The sequence below is a fragment of the Pseudonaja textilis genome, chromosome 3 (assembly GCF_049901715.1).
Source record: "Pseudonaja textilis isolate UNSWEBS1 chromosome 3, rPseTex1.2, whole genome shotgun sequence".
NCBI classification, from domain to species: domain Eukaryota; kingdom Metazoa; phylum Chordata; class Lepidosauria; order Squamata; family Elapidae; genus Pseudonaja; species Pseudonaja textilis.
The window spans coordinates 46,814,501-46,830,864 of record NC_141992.1 but is presented as its reverse complement, the minus strand read 5'-3'; the positions used below and the strand labels follow the sequence as shown (position 1 = coordinate 46,830,864).

The 16,364-nt window shown below is 39.4% G+C and overlaps 1 protein-coding gene across 1 annotated transcript; it reads left to right on the top strand.

Moving 5' to 3' along the window:
* Nucleotides 1-2,951: 2,951 nt before the first annotated feature.
* On the top strand, nucleotides 2,952-15,997 carry TAF8 (TATA-box binding protein associated factor 8). The gene is made up of 8 exons (XM_026715626.2): nucleotides 2,952-3,031; nucleotides 4,721-4,877; nucleotides 6,442-6,540; nucleotides 7,711-7,773; nucleotides 8,757-8,881; nucleotides 9,186-9,333; nucleotides 11,978-12,120; nucleotides 14,456-15,997. The coding sequence occupies exons 1-8, from the start codon at nucleotides 2,990-2,992 to the stop codon at nucleotides 14,597-14,599; spliced, it is 921 nt and encodes a 306-aa protein (XP_026571411.1). The 5' UTR covers nucleotides 2,952-2,989; the 3' UTR covers nucleotides 14,600-15,997.
* Nucleotides 15,998-16,364: the final 367 nt, after the last annotated feature.

Here is a 16,364-nt window from a genome sequence, read left to right as displayed (position 1 = left end):
GCAGCATTAACTTTTCTGGCAGTTGCAGCAAACTGCTGGATCATACTTAAATAGTGGTCTACTAGGACACTACATCCCTCTTGCTGTTGAACTAGGTACCACATATTCTATATCATTGTATGTATTTCATTTTTCCTGATCAAATTACACTGTATTTTCAACCACAGAAGCTCCCTGAATGATTTTGGACCAGACTCTCTCTCTCAGCCCCAACCTTATAAAGTTGTTAAGGGTGAAAAAAATAGGAAGAGCTATATACTGTATGTAACCTTATGGGCAAAATTCTAAAAAAAAGGTGGGCTATACACCTAGTATGCAAACAAATATTGTGGGTTGGAAAACAAGACATAAACAATGAAAATACAAGAGAGTTATATAAATGGATAGAATCTCAAATAAGGCAAGACAATTGCATAATATTTTGAAACCATTATCTGGATACTGGATTCTAGATCATGGAAAGTTCTGAGGACATTAATGAAATATGCTCTAGAAATTTTTTTCCACTAACCTTCCTTGCATTGTTCTAGCATCAGCTCTTCATTGCCTTTCAAGTTTTTGAGCTTTAGTGAGGCTTCAGGCACCTTGGTCGTTCTTTCAAGAGGAAATATGCTAGAGATCTTTGCAGCTTCCTCTTGTAAGATCTTCTTGGAATTTTTGGCATGCAACCTTTTGGAAAAGCAGGCTATTTAGCAAAACTGCAGGCACCTGTGCCACTTTCTTTCCCTCTTATTTGAGCTTTTTCCTGGGGGTTAGCATGGTAGAGTTGCCAATAAAACTGCAAGTTTTATTGTAGTTTTGCAGCCACCAGCAAACAAAGTGCGGTGGCCATTAACAAGAAAAGAAGAAATCTCAAAGAAGGGATTTAAGGCAGAACAGGCTTAAGAAAAATGATGAAGCATGCTAGTAATAGTATGGAACAGTATGAAATATAAGCATGTCATTGTCATAGAATACTAGTGATTAAATGGTAATCGTATAAAGCATAGTATAAGCTTTGTCATGGTATATTGTAATGGTAATTATTTGTCAAATTTGCTTAATAAGCAACTAGGCAGTGTACAATTAAAATAAAAACAAATTGTATTCCAGTGGGAGGCAATTAAAACAAGTCTGATGAAGAGGAGGGTTTGCTGGGTGCTTATTTTGGACTACATAAGTACTAACACACAAATGATAACTTCAAGAACCAACTATAATTCCAGGCACATAAATATGCTAATAACTACATCAACAAGACAAACTAAAACAAGAAAAAAAATCTGTGAACCAAACCAGCCTTGGAAGCAGCATTCAAAAGAACAGGACTGACTGCAGACACTTAAGAAAACATGATACACATTTTTTTAGGCAGTAGGAGATAGAAACAATGATAGTGTGGAAATGTCCTTGTGTTCTCTTCATACATGGATAAAGCCGTATTTTTACCAGAGCCACGTGCTCTTGTTGGAAGAAATATCCTTCTGGGTTCAGTTCCAAGTGGGGAAAATGGCCATTGGTATATTTACCTGAGCACAGTCTTTCTATACACGCTGCGAGAGAGCCCAGCAATGGGTAAGACTCCCTCTGATATAATCGAACTGAGTCTGCCAAAGTATAAAAACCAGCCCCTGCTGCTGGCCCCCAGCTTTTTTAGCAAAGAAACTTGACAAACGTAGTGTGTCTCTGGAAAATAAAACAGTGAGAGGAACCCTCCCCAACCAAGACCAGACGAACACAGGGTGGGTCTGGACTCTCTCAATGCCCATTCTCCTCCACGCTGCTACAAGAGTCTAGCAATGGGACATACCAAAGCCTGCATGTCCAAGGAAGGATCATCATCTGGTCCGCTCAGTCCAACCCTGGAAGAACCTTCTGAAGCACCCTTCCACCAAATGCCACTTCTGCAGAGGCGAAGGAGTCCAGAAGATAGTGCCAGATAAATGGAGATGGCGATGCCAGGTAGCTGCCCTGCAGATCTCAATGGACACCTGGATAGCCAAGGCTGCCGAGGTTGCTACACTCCTAGGAGAGTGGGCTGTGAGCTTCTTGGGAACCGGAAGTGATAAAGTCTCATAAGCAGTGGAAATACGTGCCCTGATCCATCTGCCCATCAGAGATGAGGAAATCTTGCTCCCCAAGGAAGCCGGTTGGAAGGACACGAACCTCGCTTCTGTCTTGAAAAAGGTAGCGGTATGTTTAACATAGATACGGACGGCTCTCCGCACATCCAGCATATGCCACTTGTGTTCCAAATCATGTTGAGGCTTAGGGCAGAAATCTGGTAGGACTATGTCTTGTGCCCTATGGAACCAAGAATTTATCTTTAGAACAAAGGTAGGGTCTAAATGTAATACTACTCCCTTCAAAAATCTGCAAACTGATGGATGGTGGGATAAAGAGGATCTTTGTTATGTAGAATAGATTGGCTCAGGCCCAGCAGGGGAGCTGAATTTCTACCTCTCTGAGTTTCTACTTCTCTCTTAGGGAAAATATTCTGCCTTTTTACTATATCCTAAAATATTTCATCTTTCTAGAAGGGGGGGGGTTAACTTCCAACACTCTAATGTAGCTTAATATAGTTAATATTTAAATGTAACAGATGGATATAGCAAATAACTTTTAAAAAATGTATTCATCTGTAATTAAATCAGATTTAACATGGCACAAGTTTATATCCTCAGCTCGCAAATGTGTTTGAACTTTGCACTGACATTTCACGACGGTGTATTTCGAAGGTATTGTTTCATTGGGACCACTGTTTACTCCTACTCCTCCCGAAGACAGGAATCAAATGGCTAATTATCAATAACAATTGTAGATAAAATCAAATATTCAAGACACTGATCACAGCTTTTCCTAAATGTACAGCCCACCAAATGCACGGAATGGTGTGCTGGGAATTCCGAGAGCGGCAATACCCAATTACAATTACATTCATCTCGAAACTACAAGTTCCACAAGACACTGCGCAGCGGCGCATGCTCATATATACCCCTACGAATTCAAGATGGCAGACCCGGGTACTGGTGGGTCTAGTACCTTTATCACGGTAAGGAGGATTCCGGGATTTCTTTTTGTGGTACATCCTGTACATTAATCAAGTTGCGTTCGTGTGATCTGGTAGCCCTCTCGGGCTTACCTCGCAGCTTCTCGGTTGGGCCGGCGCGAGGCTCCAGGTACAAGGGATTGCTTCTGTTCTGGCACAGAATCTTTAGAGGCGAGCTATTTATGATTTGCGGGATCCTTTGGTTCTGATTGGCTCCAGAAACTGTCTATCCCCCTTTCAAACGGTTCCGAGTCGAGGGAAGGAATTCAGTTCCTTGGTAGGTTTCCTTACAGTATCTGCAAAAGGCGTGATAAACGCCTGGCATCTACGACGGCATCCCAAACATGCACACAGCCATCTGAGATCAGCACAAGCATGTTTAGGAAGCCAACACTTCAAATGCGTTATCTTTCCCCTTTTATTTTACTAGCTCTTTACACAAGCGTTGTCCACCTGGTGTAATGTGCAACAGTTCTTTTATTCATAAACTTAAGGATGGATCTCTCCTTGAGCGAAAATACCGCTAGATTTAAAGCTGCCCCATGGCAATGCAAGGTCTGTCCCTTTCATACATGTGCTCAAGTTCATGATGCATGTACAAAAAAGATGAAATTCAGGTTTAGTGCAGGCTGTCCCTTTTGGCACGTTCTGAGGAACACCCTAGATTTTCCTGGGATTGCATAGTAGTTTAGGAATGTAGGAAAGTACAGAGCGTAGCAAGAATCATACCCCGTAGATCAATCACGATATTTTTATTTAAAGAAAAACACTATACTTGGGAATGTTTAATGGTGTCATAGCCAAATAAGGGAGTGTTTAAAAGAAAATGGCAATCAATTCAAACAAGAGTATAAATATGGGATCAAACTTTTGGTAGGGCTCCACTGGCAAAGGACCACAGGTGCCCCGACATGAGTGATGTTGAGCTGGCCATGCCCCCATTCCCCACCCTCCCATGGTCAAACCCAACTCTGATGTGACCCTCAATGAAATTGACTTTGACACCCCTGTTCTAGAGTAATTGGTCACCTGGACTTGGTATGAGAAGAGGAAAACAATGCATGTTGAAGCCATATTATTGTTTTTATGTCAGGGTTCATGAATTAGTAGGAGAGAACATTTTTCATGGTTAAATAAGATTCAGCTATCACCAAATGATACATTAATAATTTGTAATTGATTTTTATTTTTAATTGTACATTATGTAAACCAATCATAATATCTAAAATTTGAGTGGCATATAAATTATATAAACAATTTTTAGCCCTAGTCACTGAAAAGTGGATTGTGAAGAAAATGCTGAGTTTTCACATCAGAAGTTTGGGAGCACCTTTTCTGACTAACAAAACTTTAATTAGAAACTGATTTTTTGCTATTCAGGCTATGGTTTACTGCTATTCACATAGCAGTAAACCATAGTTGGCTTTGCAGGAAGATTGGGTTAATAGGATGCGTAAAGGCACACATAATGGCTTAATATTATGTGCAAGTTAATCCATTACTACTTGTTCAGGAAATCATATACAGGTGCTGAAAAATTTTACTTTAGTGTGAGGTGTGAACCAGCTCCTATATGGACTTTTGTAGACTGGTTAATAACCAAAATCATTCAATAATTACCCTTGTCATTTGCTGCATTTTTTTGTGTTCTTCCTTCATTCACTCTGTTTTACCTGGTTTCTCTTTCAATAGCGATCAGGTAGTAAACATTCTACAACCCCAGCGGATAATTACTATCTGGCTCGAAGACGGACTCTCCAGGTAGTAGTTAGTTCATTGTTGACAGAGGCTGGATTTGAGAGTGCTGAGAAAGCTGCTGTAGAAACCATGACAGAGATGCTTCAGAGCTGTGAGTATTCTCAATTATGTAATAGTGGCTTAAATACTTTTTCCTCTATAAAATCCATTAGAGTGTGAGAAAACAATGATCAAAACTGAATGAATAGCAAAACACAGGCATTTCCACTCTCTGCAGTTCTGTTTATTTTGGAGTGTCTTGAAAGGATTCAGCAGTGTTGGCTACATCATCTGTGATTTTGCCAAACCAGGAGCATAGCATAGCAGCATAGCATAGCATAGCATAGCATAGAATTCAATTCTTTATTGGACAGGTGTGATTGGACACACAAGGAATTTGACTTGGTGCAAATGCTTTCAGTGTACATAAAAGAAAAGATACATTCGTCAAGAGTCAAGTTCTGTGTAGGAAGGCAGACAAAGTATATGAGAACAAGATTGAGCAACCTTCCTACTCTATCTGGTGTAGGTTATTCTGTCAAAACTTATTTTGAAAAACTCAAATTCTTTGGTCAGTTTCTTGATTTTCTTATTTAAAGAAAGGAATTGCTATGGTGTTCTTTTGCCTCATAGATCCCTCAGACAAATAAACTTAAGTACCTGGTTATGTACATTTATGTTTGTTGGTGGCAAAGGATAGTAGGAATTCGTTCTTCTCCTTACAAACGTTCAGTGCATATATTTTTGGGTTTGTAATAGTAGGAATGGTTTCTGCAATTTAATAACATTAATTGCTAAATATGGAGCTTCTTGATTGATTCTACTATTTTTATAGAACTATTACCATTTATCATTATTTGAAGATGAAGAATCATGGAATCCATTGCTTTCTTTAATTTTCAATTTAATTCAATATACAATTTAATCTATGAGATGATACAAACATTTCACAACTGCTGCATACAGAATTATTCTTTGGTATATTCATCTTGATTATGCTTGTAAGATTATGTAACTAGTTTGTTACATCCAGCTCAAACTATATCAGTATGTGTGTGTATACATATATGTGCATACGGTTAGGAATCCTTTCACTTTATAATGAAATGTATTGTCTGTTTGCCCATTAAGCCCTGGGAAATGCTAACATCCATTTTTCTTTAAAGTCCAGTTTGTTAATACCTGAAACATAAAAATGAACCTCTTTGGCCAGTCTTTCTTGTTTTGTATTTATTTTAAGGACATATCTTACAAAATGGTAAAAGACTCATTTTACAAAGTACTATGAATAGTATATAATATAGGAGAGTAAAATAGCAGTTTTATTCATCTCTCTCTTGCTTGGCAACCTAAACACTGGAGCAGGGGAGAATTATGTTTTTATTTAATCTTTATCATTTATAAATAACTAGAGTTATTTCCTTCTCCTATTTTTCTCCAAACAGCAACCCTGTGAGTTGCACTGAGAGAGAGTGACTGCCCAAAGCCACCCAACTAGCTTTTAAAGCTAGGGTAGGATTAGAACTTAGAGTCTCCTGCTTTCTGGCCTTAACCACTAGACCAAATATGCCTTTCAGAGATTTAGTTTTTTCTTAATTCAGAATTAGATTGATATTGAACATGTAAGTGACTCTAGGTTTCAAACTTAAGTACTGTGGTGAACTCTCTTTTGTCAGATATTTCCGAAATAGGGAGGAGTGCCAAGTCTTTTTGTGAACATACTGCAAGGACACAGCCAACCCTTTCAGATATTGTGGTCACCTTAGTTGAAATAGGTAAGTGCCAAGACGATGGTATATTTTCCTGTTTCTGTGCTATAGATGGGAATAGATTTGTATCTGTGGGCTATTGATATGGTTTATCTACATAGGACAATGGTGGCTAATCTTTTTGGGCTCCTGTGCCAAACAGTGTGTGTGTGCTGGCGTGCTCGCATGCCAGCACCCAGAAGGCACTGCGCGCCTCCCCATGCCCCCTGTGCATGCGTGCACAATCTCCCCCCTCCCCCGCTGCCTCCCTGCTGTCCCCTTACCGGCACTGTGCCTCATAACTGATTTTCGGCCTCCCAGAGGCTTGAAAAAAGCCCTGCCGGCCGAAAATCAGCTGTAAGGCATGCACATGCACAGTGAGGTAAGTTTGCCTGCGGCTCGCATGCCAGCACAAATGGCTCTGCGTGCCACCTGTAGCATGAATGCCATAGGTTCGCCATCACGGACATAGGATGTACAATTGATTTCCTCAAAATGAATCCTAGATTACTGAATCAAATCATGAAGATTAGCAACCGGAGACTTATAGAGCTTTGGGATGCTTTTCTTCATTCTTGGATCTTTGAGTGCCCTTTTAGTCCATCCATTTATCCTCCTTTTTCTGAACAGGAGAGCTGAATTATGTTTATATAAGGTTTTGAAGAGATGATGTACATTTTGCAATATAACATTGAATGTAAAATACTTATTATATTCAGTATGAAGTAGATTTTACACATATTTTTCTGCAATCTGATAAAAGTGAGAACTGAGTGCAGATCATGTGTACATGGATACTGACTCTATACATGCGATTGACTGCATTCTTAGGAGATGTATATCAACTTGTCAAAACAGACTGATCTATTTGGATATATCCTTATTCTACTGGCCCAGGTCCTAGGTAGAACTCTGTAGAGCAATATTTCCTAGCTGGGCAGCTTCCAAGTAGATTGACTTCAGTTCCCAGAATTATCCAACTAGTATAGCCATTGTTAAGAATCCTGGGACTCAAAATCCACAAGCTGGAAGTTGCCCAGTTGGGAAATACAGTGGTAGAAATAGAGAGGGGAATAATAAAATACTCCTGTATGTTTCCTCAGCCCAACTAGTGCATCTGAATTTAATTAATTGAGTAATTTCAAATGCATTCTGGATCTGACTTGCTCAAATGCTGTTTCTTTTTGTATATTCTAGGCTTTAATGTGGAGATGCTCCCTGCATATGCTAAACGTTCCCAGCGGATGGTGATCACTGCACGTATGTAAGCTGTTGTCTAGTATGCTTTTATTTCTTTATGTATTTCCCAAGAAGAAATGCAATGCATTAGTTCAAAAGTTTGCTTAGGTGACTTAGGGTTGTGCTAATTTCTCTTTAATATGGTATTGTATTCTCAAAAATAAGAATAATTTCTATAGCAGACATACACATTAAATAAATATTTATGTACCCTTTTCTGTTGGGAAGCCTGCTTTTCTTGAAATCAACTTTCTTAGCTATTTATATAGAATGAAAGGTTAGCATGCTTGACTTATATCTATTGCACATTATATGGCTTTTCAAGCTATTGCATTAGTATTTTATTAAAAATGTCTGTGGTACACTTAAACAATATACTGTATCTGCAGTTTTAAGCAGATTTAATGGCCATCAAACTTCTGTTGAAATCAGTGGTTAAAGGAGCATCTGGCAGACCTTTAAGTATCTTTCATTGAAATCAGAGGGTCCAGATCTGGGCGGGACTATTTATACTGATTCAGAGCTAATAATAGGTGAGTGATAATCCCATTTTTAACAGCCATTAGAGGATCTCTGTCCTTTGCTTAGAAAATCAAGCTAATTAAGGAATTTAGAACAGCGCTGTTGAGCCCTGAATATGAACTGGTTGTATATAGATCTTATTATCCTTTTTTTAAATCCATGTTCCTTGTTATTAAACTTGAGAACATGGAAAAAGTACATGATGGCACTGGATTTATAATCAACGGAAAAGAGGAAGACAAATCCAAGTAGAATTTTCTATGGTTTTGATGGTTTCAAATTAGTTAGCATGTGTTATTTCAGGATTGGTCTGCATTAAATATTTTGCTTTTTCATATTTTGCTTCCTGAACAATGTTCTCATTCCATTTGTCTGAACAAGTTGTCATATTAAATGGCAGAACTGCATTATCTTTCTTTTCAGCTTGACTGATAGCATTGTGGTAGAAGTTGTCATCATCAAATTTCCATTTTCAATTGCAGCACCTGTAACAAATCAACCTGTGACCCCAAAAGCCCTGACAGCTGGACAGAACAAACCTCATCCTTCTCACATCCCTAGCCATTTCCCAGAGTTTCCGGATCCTCATACTTATATCAAAACACCAGTAAGTCTTACATAAACAATAATAAAATATTGTTAAAAATCATAAAATAAAACAGAACTATATCCAGAAATTTTTTTTCCCTCAGTGTTAGATGTATGGTAGTATGTTTCAGTTTCCTAGAATATAAATTCTGCTATTTTTGGAAGACATGCCATGAATAAAAAGCTTTGATTCTCCATTGGAAGTGCGTGAGTGACTGGCTCTTTTGCCTCCCCACCCCCACCCCCACCAAATGAGTGGGGGAAAGGCATGTGATAAGTTAATGCACAATCTCTATTTCTGTTTTCCTTCCCTTTGCCTACAGACCTATCGGGAGCCTGTACTGGATTATCAGATCTTACGAGAAAAAGCTGCTTCACAGAGACGAGATGTTGAAAGAGCTTTGACCCGCTTCATGGCAAAAACTGGAGAGACACAGAGTCTTTTCAAAGATGATGTCAGCACTTTTCCTTGTAAGAGGTGTCTAAGCTGCAATTGGGGGGAGAATACATTGTTTCAATACGATGCCTAATGCTTAGGATGAAAGGCAGGTAACTTTTTTTGTAGCCGAAAGTCATCTATATACAGTTGAGCTCATAAGTTTACATACCCTGGCAGAATTTACGATTTCTTGGCCATTTTTCAGAGAATATGAATGATAACACAAAAACTTTTCTTTCACTCATGGTTAGTGGTTGGCTGAAGCCATTTATTATCAATCAACCGTGTTTACTCTTTTTAAATCATCATGACAACAGAAACTACCCAAATGGTCCTGATCAAAAGTTTTCATACCCTGGTGATTTTGGCCTGATAACATGCAGACAGGTTGGCACAAAGGGGTTTGAATGGTTATTAAAGGTAACCATCCTAACCTGTTTGCTTGTTCACAGGTTTGCTTGTAATTAGTGTGTGTGTATAAAAGGTCAATGAGTTCCTGGACTCCTGACAGATCCTTGCATCTTTCATCCAGTGCTGCACTGACGTTTCTGGCTTATGAGTCATGGGGAAAGCAAAAGAATTGTCAAAGCATCTGTGGGAAAAGATAGTTGAACTGTATAAAACAGGAAAGGGATATAAAAAGATATCCAAGGAATTGAGAATGCCAGTCAGCAGTGTTCAAACACTAATCAAGAAGTGGAAAATGAGGGGTTCTGTTGAAACCAAACCATGGTCAGGTAGATCAACTAAAATTTCAGCCAGAACTGCCAAGAAAATTGTTCAGGATGCAAAGAAAAATCCACAAATAACTTCAGGTGAAATACAAGACTCTCTGAAACCATGTGGTGTGGCTGTTTCAAGATGCATAATAAGGAGGCACTGGAAGAAAGATGGGCTGCATGGTGGAGTCACCAGAAGAAAGTCATTACTACACAAATGCCACAAAGTATCCCGCTTACAATACGTCAAACAGCACAGAAACAAGCCTCAAACCTTCTGACACAAAGTCATTTGGAGTGATGAGACCAAAATTGAGCTTTTTGGCCACAACCATAAATGCTACATTTGGAGAGAAGTCAACAAGGCCTATGAGGAAAAGTACATCATTCCTACTGTGACACATGGAGGTGGATCGCTGATGTTTAGCAGATGTGTGAGCTACAATGCAGGAAATTTGGTCAGAATTTTGGTCAGATGGCAAGATAAATGCAGTATGTTATCAAAAGATACTGGAGGAAAATTTGCATTCATCAGCCTGGAAGCTACGCATGGGACGTACTTGGACATTCCAACATAACTATGATCCTAAACACAAGGCCAAGTCGACCTGTCATTGACTACAGCAGAATAAAGTGAAGGTTCTGGAGTGGCCATCTCAGTCTCCTGACCTCAATATCATTGAGCCACTCTGGGGAGATCTCAAACGTACAGTTCATGCGAGACAGCCCAAAAATTTACAGGAACTGGAGGCTTTTTGTCAGGAAGAATGGGCAGCTTTACCATCTGAGAAGATAAAGAGCCTCATCCACACATACCACAAAATACTTCAAGCTGTCATTGATGTTAAAGGGGGCAATACGCCGTATTAAGAACTGGGGTATATAAACTTTTGATCAGGGTCATTTGGGTAGTTTCTGTTGTCATGATGATTTAAAAAGAGTAAACACGGTTGATTGATAATAAATGGCTTCAGCCAACCACTAACTATGAGTGAAAGAAAAGTTTTTGTGTTATCATTCATATTCTCTGAAAAATGGCCAAGAAATCATAAATTCTGCTAGAGTATGTAAACTTATGACCACAACTGTATGTAGTTGAGATGGTGGAGATAATGGGGACTAACATTTTTGGAAGGTTTTTTTGTGTGTGTGTGTTTTGAGATGTGTTTTGTTTTTTTAATATGTTTACTAAGCCTAGTAGAGCATGTTTGCTCTAGAGATTAAGGTGCTGGACCAGGAGTGGGGAAACCTTAGTTCCAGCTGTGCCTTTGGCATGCAGATCATCTACACTGCCAGCCACCCCCAATGTCGCAGCCCCCTATTGGGCCCTCAGGTCAAACGGCAGAGCCAAGCTTTTAAGCTGTTTGGGGAAAGTCAGGGGTATGGGAGAATATTCCAGAAGGTGGGGGCCACAGCAGAAAAGGGTCTTCTCCTGGATCCCACCAACTAAAATTCTTTGCCTGATAGAATCCAAAGTAGACCCTTTCCGTTGGAACGAGAGGAGCAAGTTCGTCCAATTGGAGTAAGGTGGTTCCTGAGGTACCCTGGATCTGTCCCATAAATGGCTTTCAAGGTGATGACCAACACCTTGAATTAGACCCAGAAACAAATAGACAGTGAGTTCAGCTCATATAACAGCAGTGTTATGTGTGTCAGCCGAGGAGCCTCCAGAACTGTCTGTCCACTGTATTCTGTACCAGTTATTGCTTCCAACTACTCTTCAAGGGTAGCCCTGTGTAGAGCATGTGCAATAATGCATCCATTACACACAGAGTTGCAGTATATCTCTTCACAGCTTGTATAGTAATAAATGATCTAAAATAATCTGCTTCTTTCTTTGTAAAACCAGCTTTCCTCCTATGCTTCTTATATTTTAGGCTGATTATCTGAGAGAAGAATCTGAAATCACTTTTTTTCTGATTGGTTTCTAAAGTCATTTCTCCTTCTTTATCTTCAGTGATAGCTGCCAGGCCTTTTGCAATACCCTACCTGACAGCTCTGCTTCCTTCTGAATTGGAGATGCAGCAGATGGAAGAGACTGATTCCTCTGAACAAGATGACCAGACGGACACAGAGAACCTCGCTTTACAGATGAGCATGGTAGAACTCACGACATTTTGCTTCATTCAGTGTAATATAAGTTCTAAATTTCTGGGAATTCGGTATTGAATTGCCACCTTGTAAATGAAATTTATGGATCAGGTCCAAATTTGCCTCATAATCCTAGGTGCAAAAAATGCTTAAAAGTTAGAAGAGCAAGCCTACCACATGGCTGTATGGTTTTCCTCTGTAATACAGGTAGTCCTCTACTTATGACTACAACTAAGCCCAAAATTTATGTTGCTAAGTAAGAAATTTGTTAAGTGAGTTTTGCCCCATTTTATAACATTTCTTGTCACATTTGTTAAGTGAATCACTGCAGTTCTTAAATTAGTAACACGGTTGTTAAGGGAATCTGGCTTCCCCATTTACTTTGCTTGTCAGGAGGTCACAAAAAGGGATCACATGACCCTGGGACACTGCAACAACCATAAATATGAGTCAGTAGCCAAGCATTGAACTTTTGATCATGTGACCCTGGGGATGCTGCAATGTCATAAGTGGGAAAAATGGTCATAAGTCACTTTTTTTCAGTGCCATTGTAACTTTGAATGGTCACTAAGTGAATTGTTGTAAGTCAAGGACTACCTGTATATCCTTCTCTGGTTTTATTTATTTAGCATATTGCAAATACATGGACTTAAAGTAGTTCCACCCAGCCATTCAAGGACAGGGTGGTTTGTGTTGAAAAAAAATCAGGCATTGGGCTGGTGTAAGCTCTTGATGGACATTCGGACACAATGTGATGGATATTTTGTTGAGGAGCACCACAGTCACACTAAAGGGTAGAGACAAGACCCCACTTAAACCATAAGTCCTGGCAGACACCATGTTGGTACAGATCCTGTTCAGAGTTGACCAATGCTGGTGTGCAAGGTCAAAACCTGGCACCTTTTGTGTAGAAACATCTACGTAACTGCCTGTATCTGGGTGTTCAGCAGCCCATTTGGCTTTCTACTGTGGGTTGATGTGAAAGTTGTTAGACAGCTAATAATGGAGTGCCAGAGAGGGCTTGAGCGAATGCCAGAGAGGGCTTCCTGGATTTAAGCCTGCCAATTGATAGATGAGGAAGATCAGCGTGCACAGGAAGAAGAGGGCTTCTCACAATTTTGTTGTACTCCTTCACTAAGGCTTCCTGCCCTCGTAGGGCTGGTGGTACTATGTGACTCAAGACAGGGAGCCAGCAAGTAGGAGTAGATTTTATGCAGCCACTTATGATCCTCATTGTATCATTTAGTCTAGCATCAATCTTGTTAGTGTGGCAGCTGTTAAGCCAAATGGAGTGCAATATTCACCTGTGGAGTAGACCAACTCTAGTGCTGATGTTCTGAGAATAGAGGCTGAGGCTCCCCATCTAGATCCTCTTAGTTTCTGGAGTAAGTTGTTCCTGGTATTGATTTTAGCGGACATGTTCTCTAGGTGTTTCTTATCGTAGAGAGTCTGATCCAAAGTTACTCCGAGGTATTTGGGGTGAGGATCAAAAGAGAGACAGTAATTATTTGGGGTGACATTGGCAAGTTTGTTGTTGGGATGGAAACAAGTAGTCACTATTTTGCTGACACTGGGCATGAATCTCGAGTCAGCAAAGAATTTTCCCAGTCCTCCTCTTTGGGGCAGCTTTTGCAGCTAAAGAATGAACCTGTATAAGGGAAGAGAAATGTAGAAAGATAAAACACGTCCTTGGTTTTGATTTGAACAGTCTAATATTGCTGCAGTCTGATCCAGGTTTATACTGATGATAGGTGAGAGCTATGCTTCCATCTTCATTTGGCAGGAATCTGGCATGTGGATTAACAGGTGGATTAAATTGAGAGTTTTCCAGAAAAAGAACAACCTTGTGGACAATTAAACATATAGCATTGCAAGATAGGGATCACTGGTTCAATTGTTTGAGAAAGAGGATAGAAGTTGGGGAAGCTTTGCCTATGGCAACATCATCCATTAGCAGAAGCTATCTGGTTAAATGTTAAAGTGGCAAAATATCCATTTAAAAACAAAATAGTGCCAGATCACCAGAGTTCCGAGTAATACAGCCTCAAAACTACATACAAAACAGGATTCTGGCATGAATTACCTCATTCTTCCCTCTTCCTCAACAGCAGCTTTTAATCCTGAAAAGCAAACCTCATCAATGCACAATCTTATACTACTTTAATTCCAGAATGTTTTTTCCATTATTCAGCAGAAGGCATTGTGTTCTCTGGGATGTACCAGGGTTGGGTGCCTGTTGCATGGGGTCCTATATATCTGTTTCTCTTCTATCTTAGTTTTTCTTATGGATACTGATTTTTCAGTTTCAAATCTGATAATATTCACTTTATGTCTTATCTGCCAGGATGATTCAGGAGCTGAGAAGGAGAACGCATCAGTACTTCAGCACAATACCTCCCTTTCTGGCAGTCGAAATGGAGAGGAGAACTTGATAGACAATCCTTACCTCCGGCCTGTGAAGAAGCCCAAGATTCGTAGGAAGAAGTGAAGTGAACAAATTGATGGAGTGAAGTAAGAAGGAACAGTTTCTCGTGATCTCTGCACACTTAAGATAGGGCACTGGAAAGGCAGAACAGCCCTCCTGGTTAAGAGCCAAGTGGAAATACTGGACTCCCCAGTTGCTGTTTTCTTTATCTCCAGCAATTTGTGATAATTTAAGGTGAAATCTGAAAGAATGCCTTAGAAGCACTGATGGCTACATGGATTTAACTTTGTCTCTGCATAAGAATGATATGCTGCTAGCTTACAGTAGCTGCTGCAGCTCTTCATCCTCAGAGAATCTTCTTTCCTAGAATTGCAAATGGATCAATTGGGGGCACTGCAGACGTTTATCCTCTCATTTTGCCAAGTACAGAATTCCAGAATTAGAGTTCCTTCTTGTTTTCTAGTTCTTTGGTTTCAGGTCATCCCACATTGTTGAATACAATTTACCAGGGGTAGAAGTGGCTTCTGGTGCCAACTGGATATCTACTGTTGTGCCTTTAAAAACCGAGGGTGTTTAGAACTACTCGGCTGACTATTTCTCAAGATCTAGAAATCTCTGAAATGGAAGGTTTGGACTAATCCTTTCTCTAGCATGAGCTACTGGGAGAGGAAAGAAGGGACAGCGTTGTCCAGGCGTAGACACAAGGTTGCTAGTACATTTATCAAGGGCAGAGTTTAAGAATAATTTCTGCAAGTGCATTTATAGTTCAGCACATTGGCTGTAACTCTTCTGTCTGGCTTCATACAGCCCAGAGTGTTTTGTTTTGATGCTGAGCTTTGTAAGTTTGTATTTTCTGTAATTTGTCAGTAGAATTATTTTGTATCCATCTCTTATTTTCAGTATTTCTCCATAAAACAAGGGTGCACATACAAAACTGAAGTTTCAGGAATCCCATCTGCTATCTCATTTGTTAAATCAGAAATATCTTTTTAAAAATGTCTTTCAGAAAATTCCTTTTCTGTGTGGACAAAAGAAGTAGAGCTACAGAAGATATGTTTTCCCTTCATTCTAAAATGGCAGCAGCAGCTGTATTTTGTTGAAAAGCTTTGATTTTCCAGCAGTTGGTACTTGCTGTCTGGGAATTTTGGGTTTTCAGTTTTAGCCTTTACATTTAAAAAAGTATATAGAAACAGCTCTGTTACTTGCTTTCACTGGCTGATAAACTTTGTGGCCCATTGGGATTTTCTGATATTTCTCTGATTGAAATGCAAGATGTACACTTAGTGAAGGAAAATATCCTGACTTCTATCATTATATTGCAATGTTCTTCAAAGCATGTTTTACCTCTGAAAAAAAGGGACCATTCCTTATTCTGTTTTCTCTTAGTGCTCTGATTTTTCAGCACTGGTTGGTGGTAAGATGGAGGCATTGATTAAAGTCTCAGTAAAGAAATTTAGATTCTACTGACCACGTGTGTTTTTGTATTTGCTCTCAAAAATAAAATAATCTTCTCTTATACATTTAAACTATCAAGAAAAATTAAAAACAAAATGAAATGCTGGAGAAAAAAAAATTGTTTTGAGTCAACAAAGGTTACTACACTCCATTTACTCTTATTTGATCAGATAAAGTTGTTTAGATCAGTGGTCGCCAACCTTTTGGACCTCAGGGACCACCAAACTCATAATTTTAACTCCCAGGGACCACTAACTGGTTCTGTGAGCATGGCATAATTTGTGGGTGTGGTTTGGTAATCATGTGACTGGCTGGGTATAGCTTGTATGTAAATATTATAAATATTTATATAAATATTGAATTTTTTATAAAA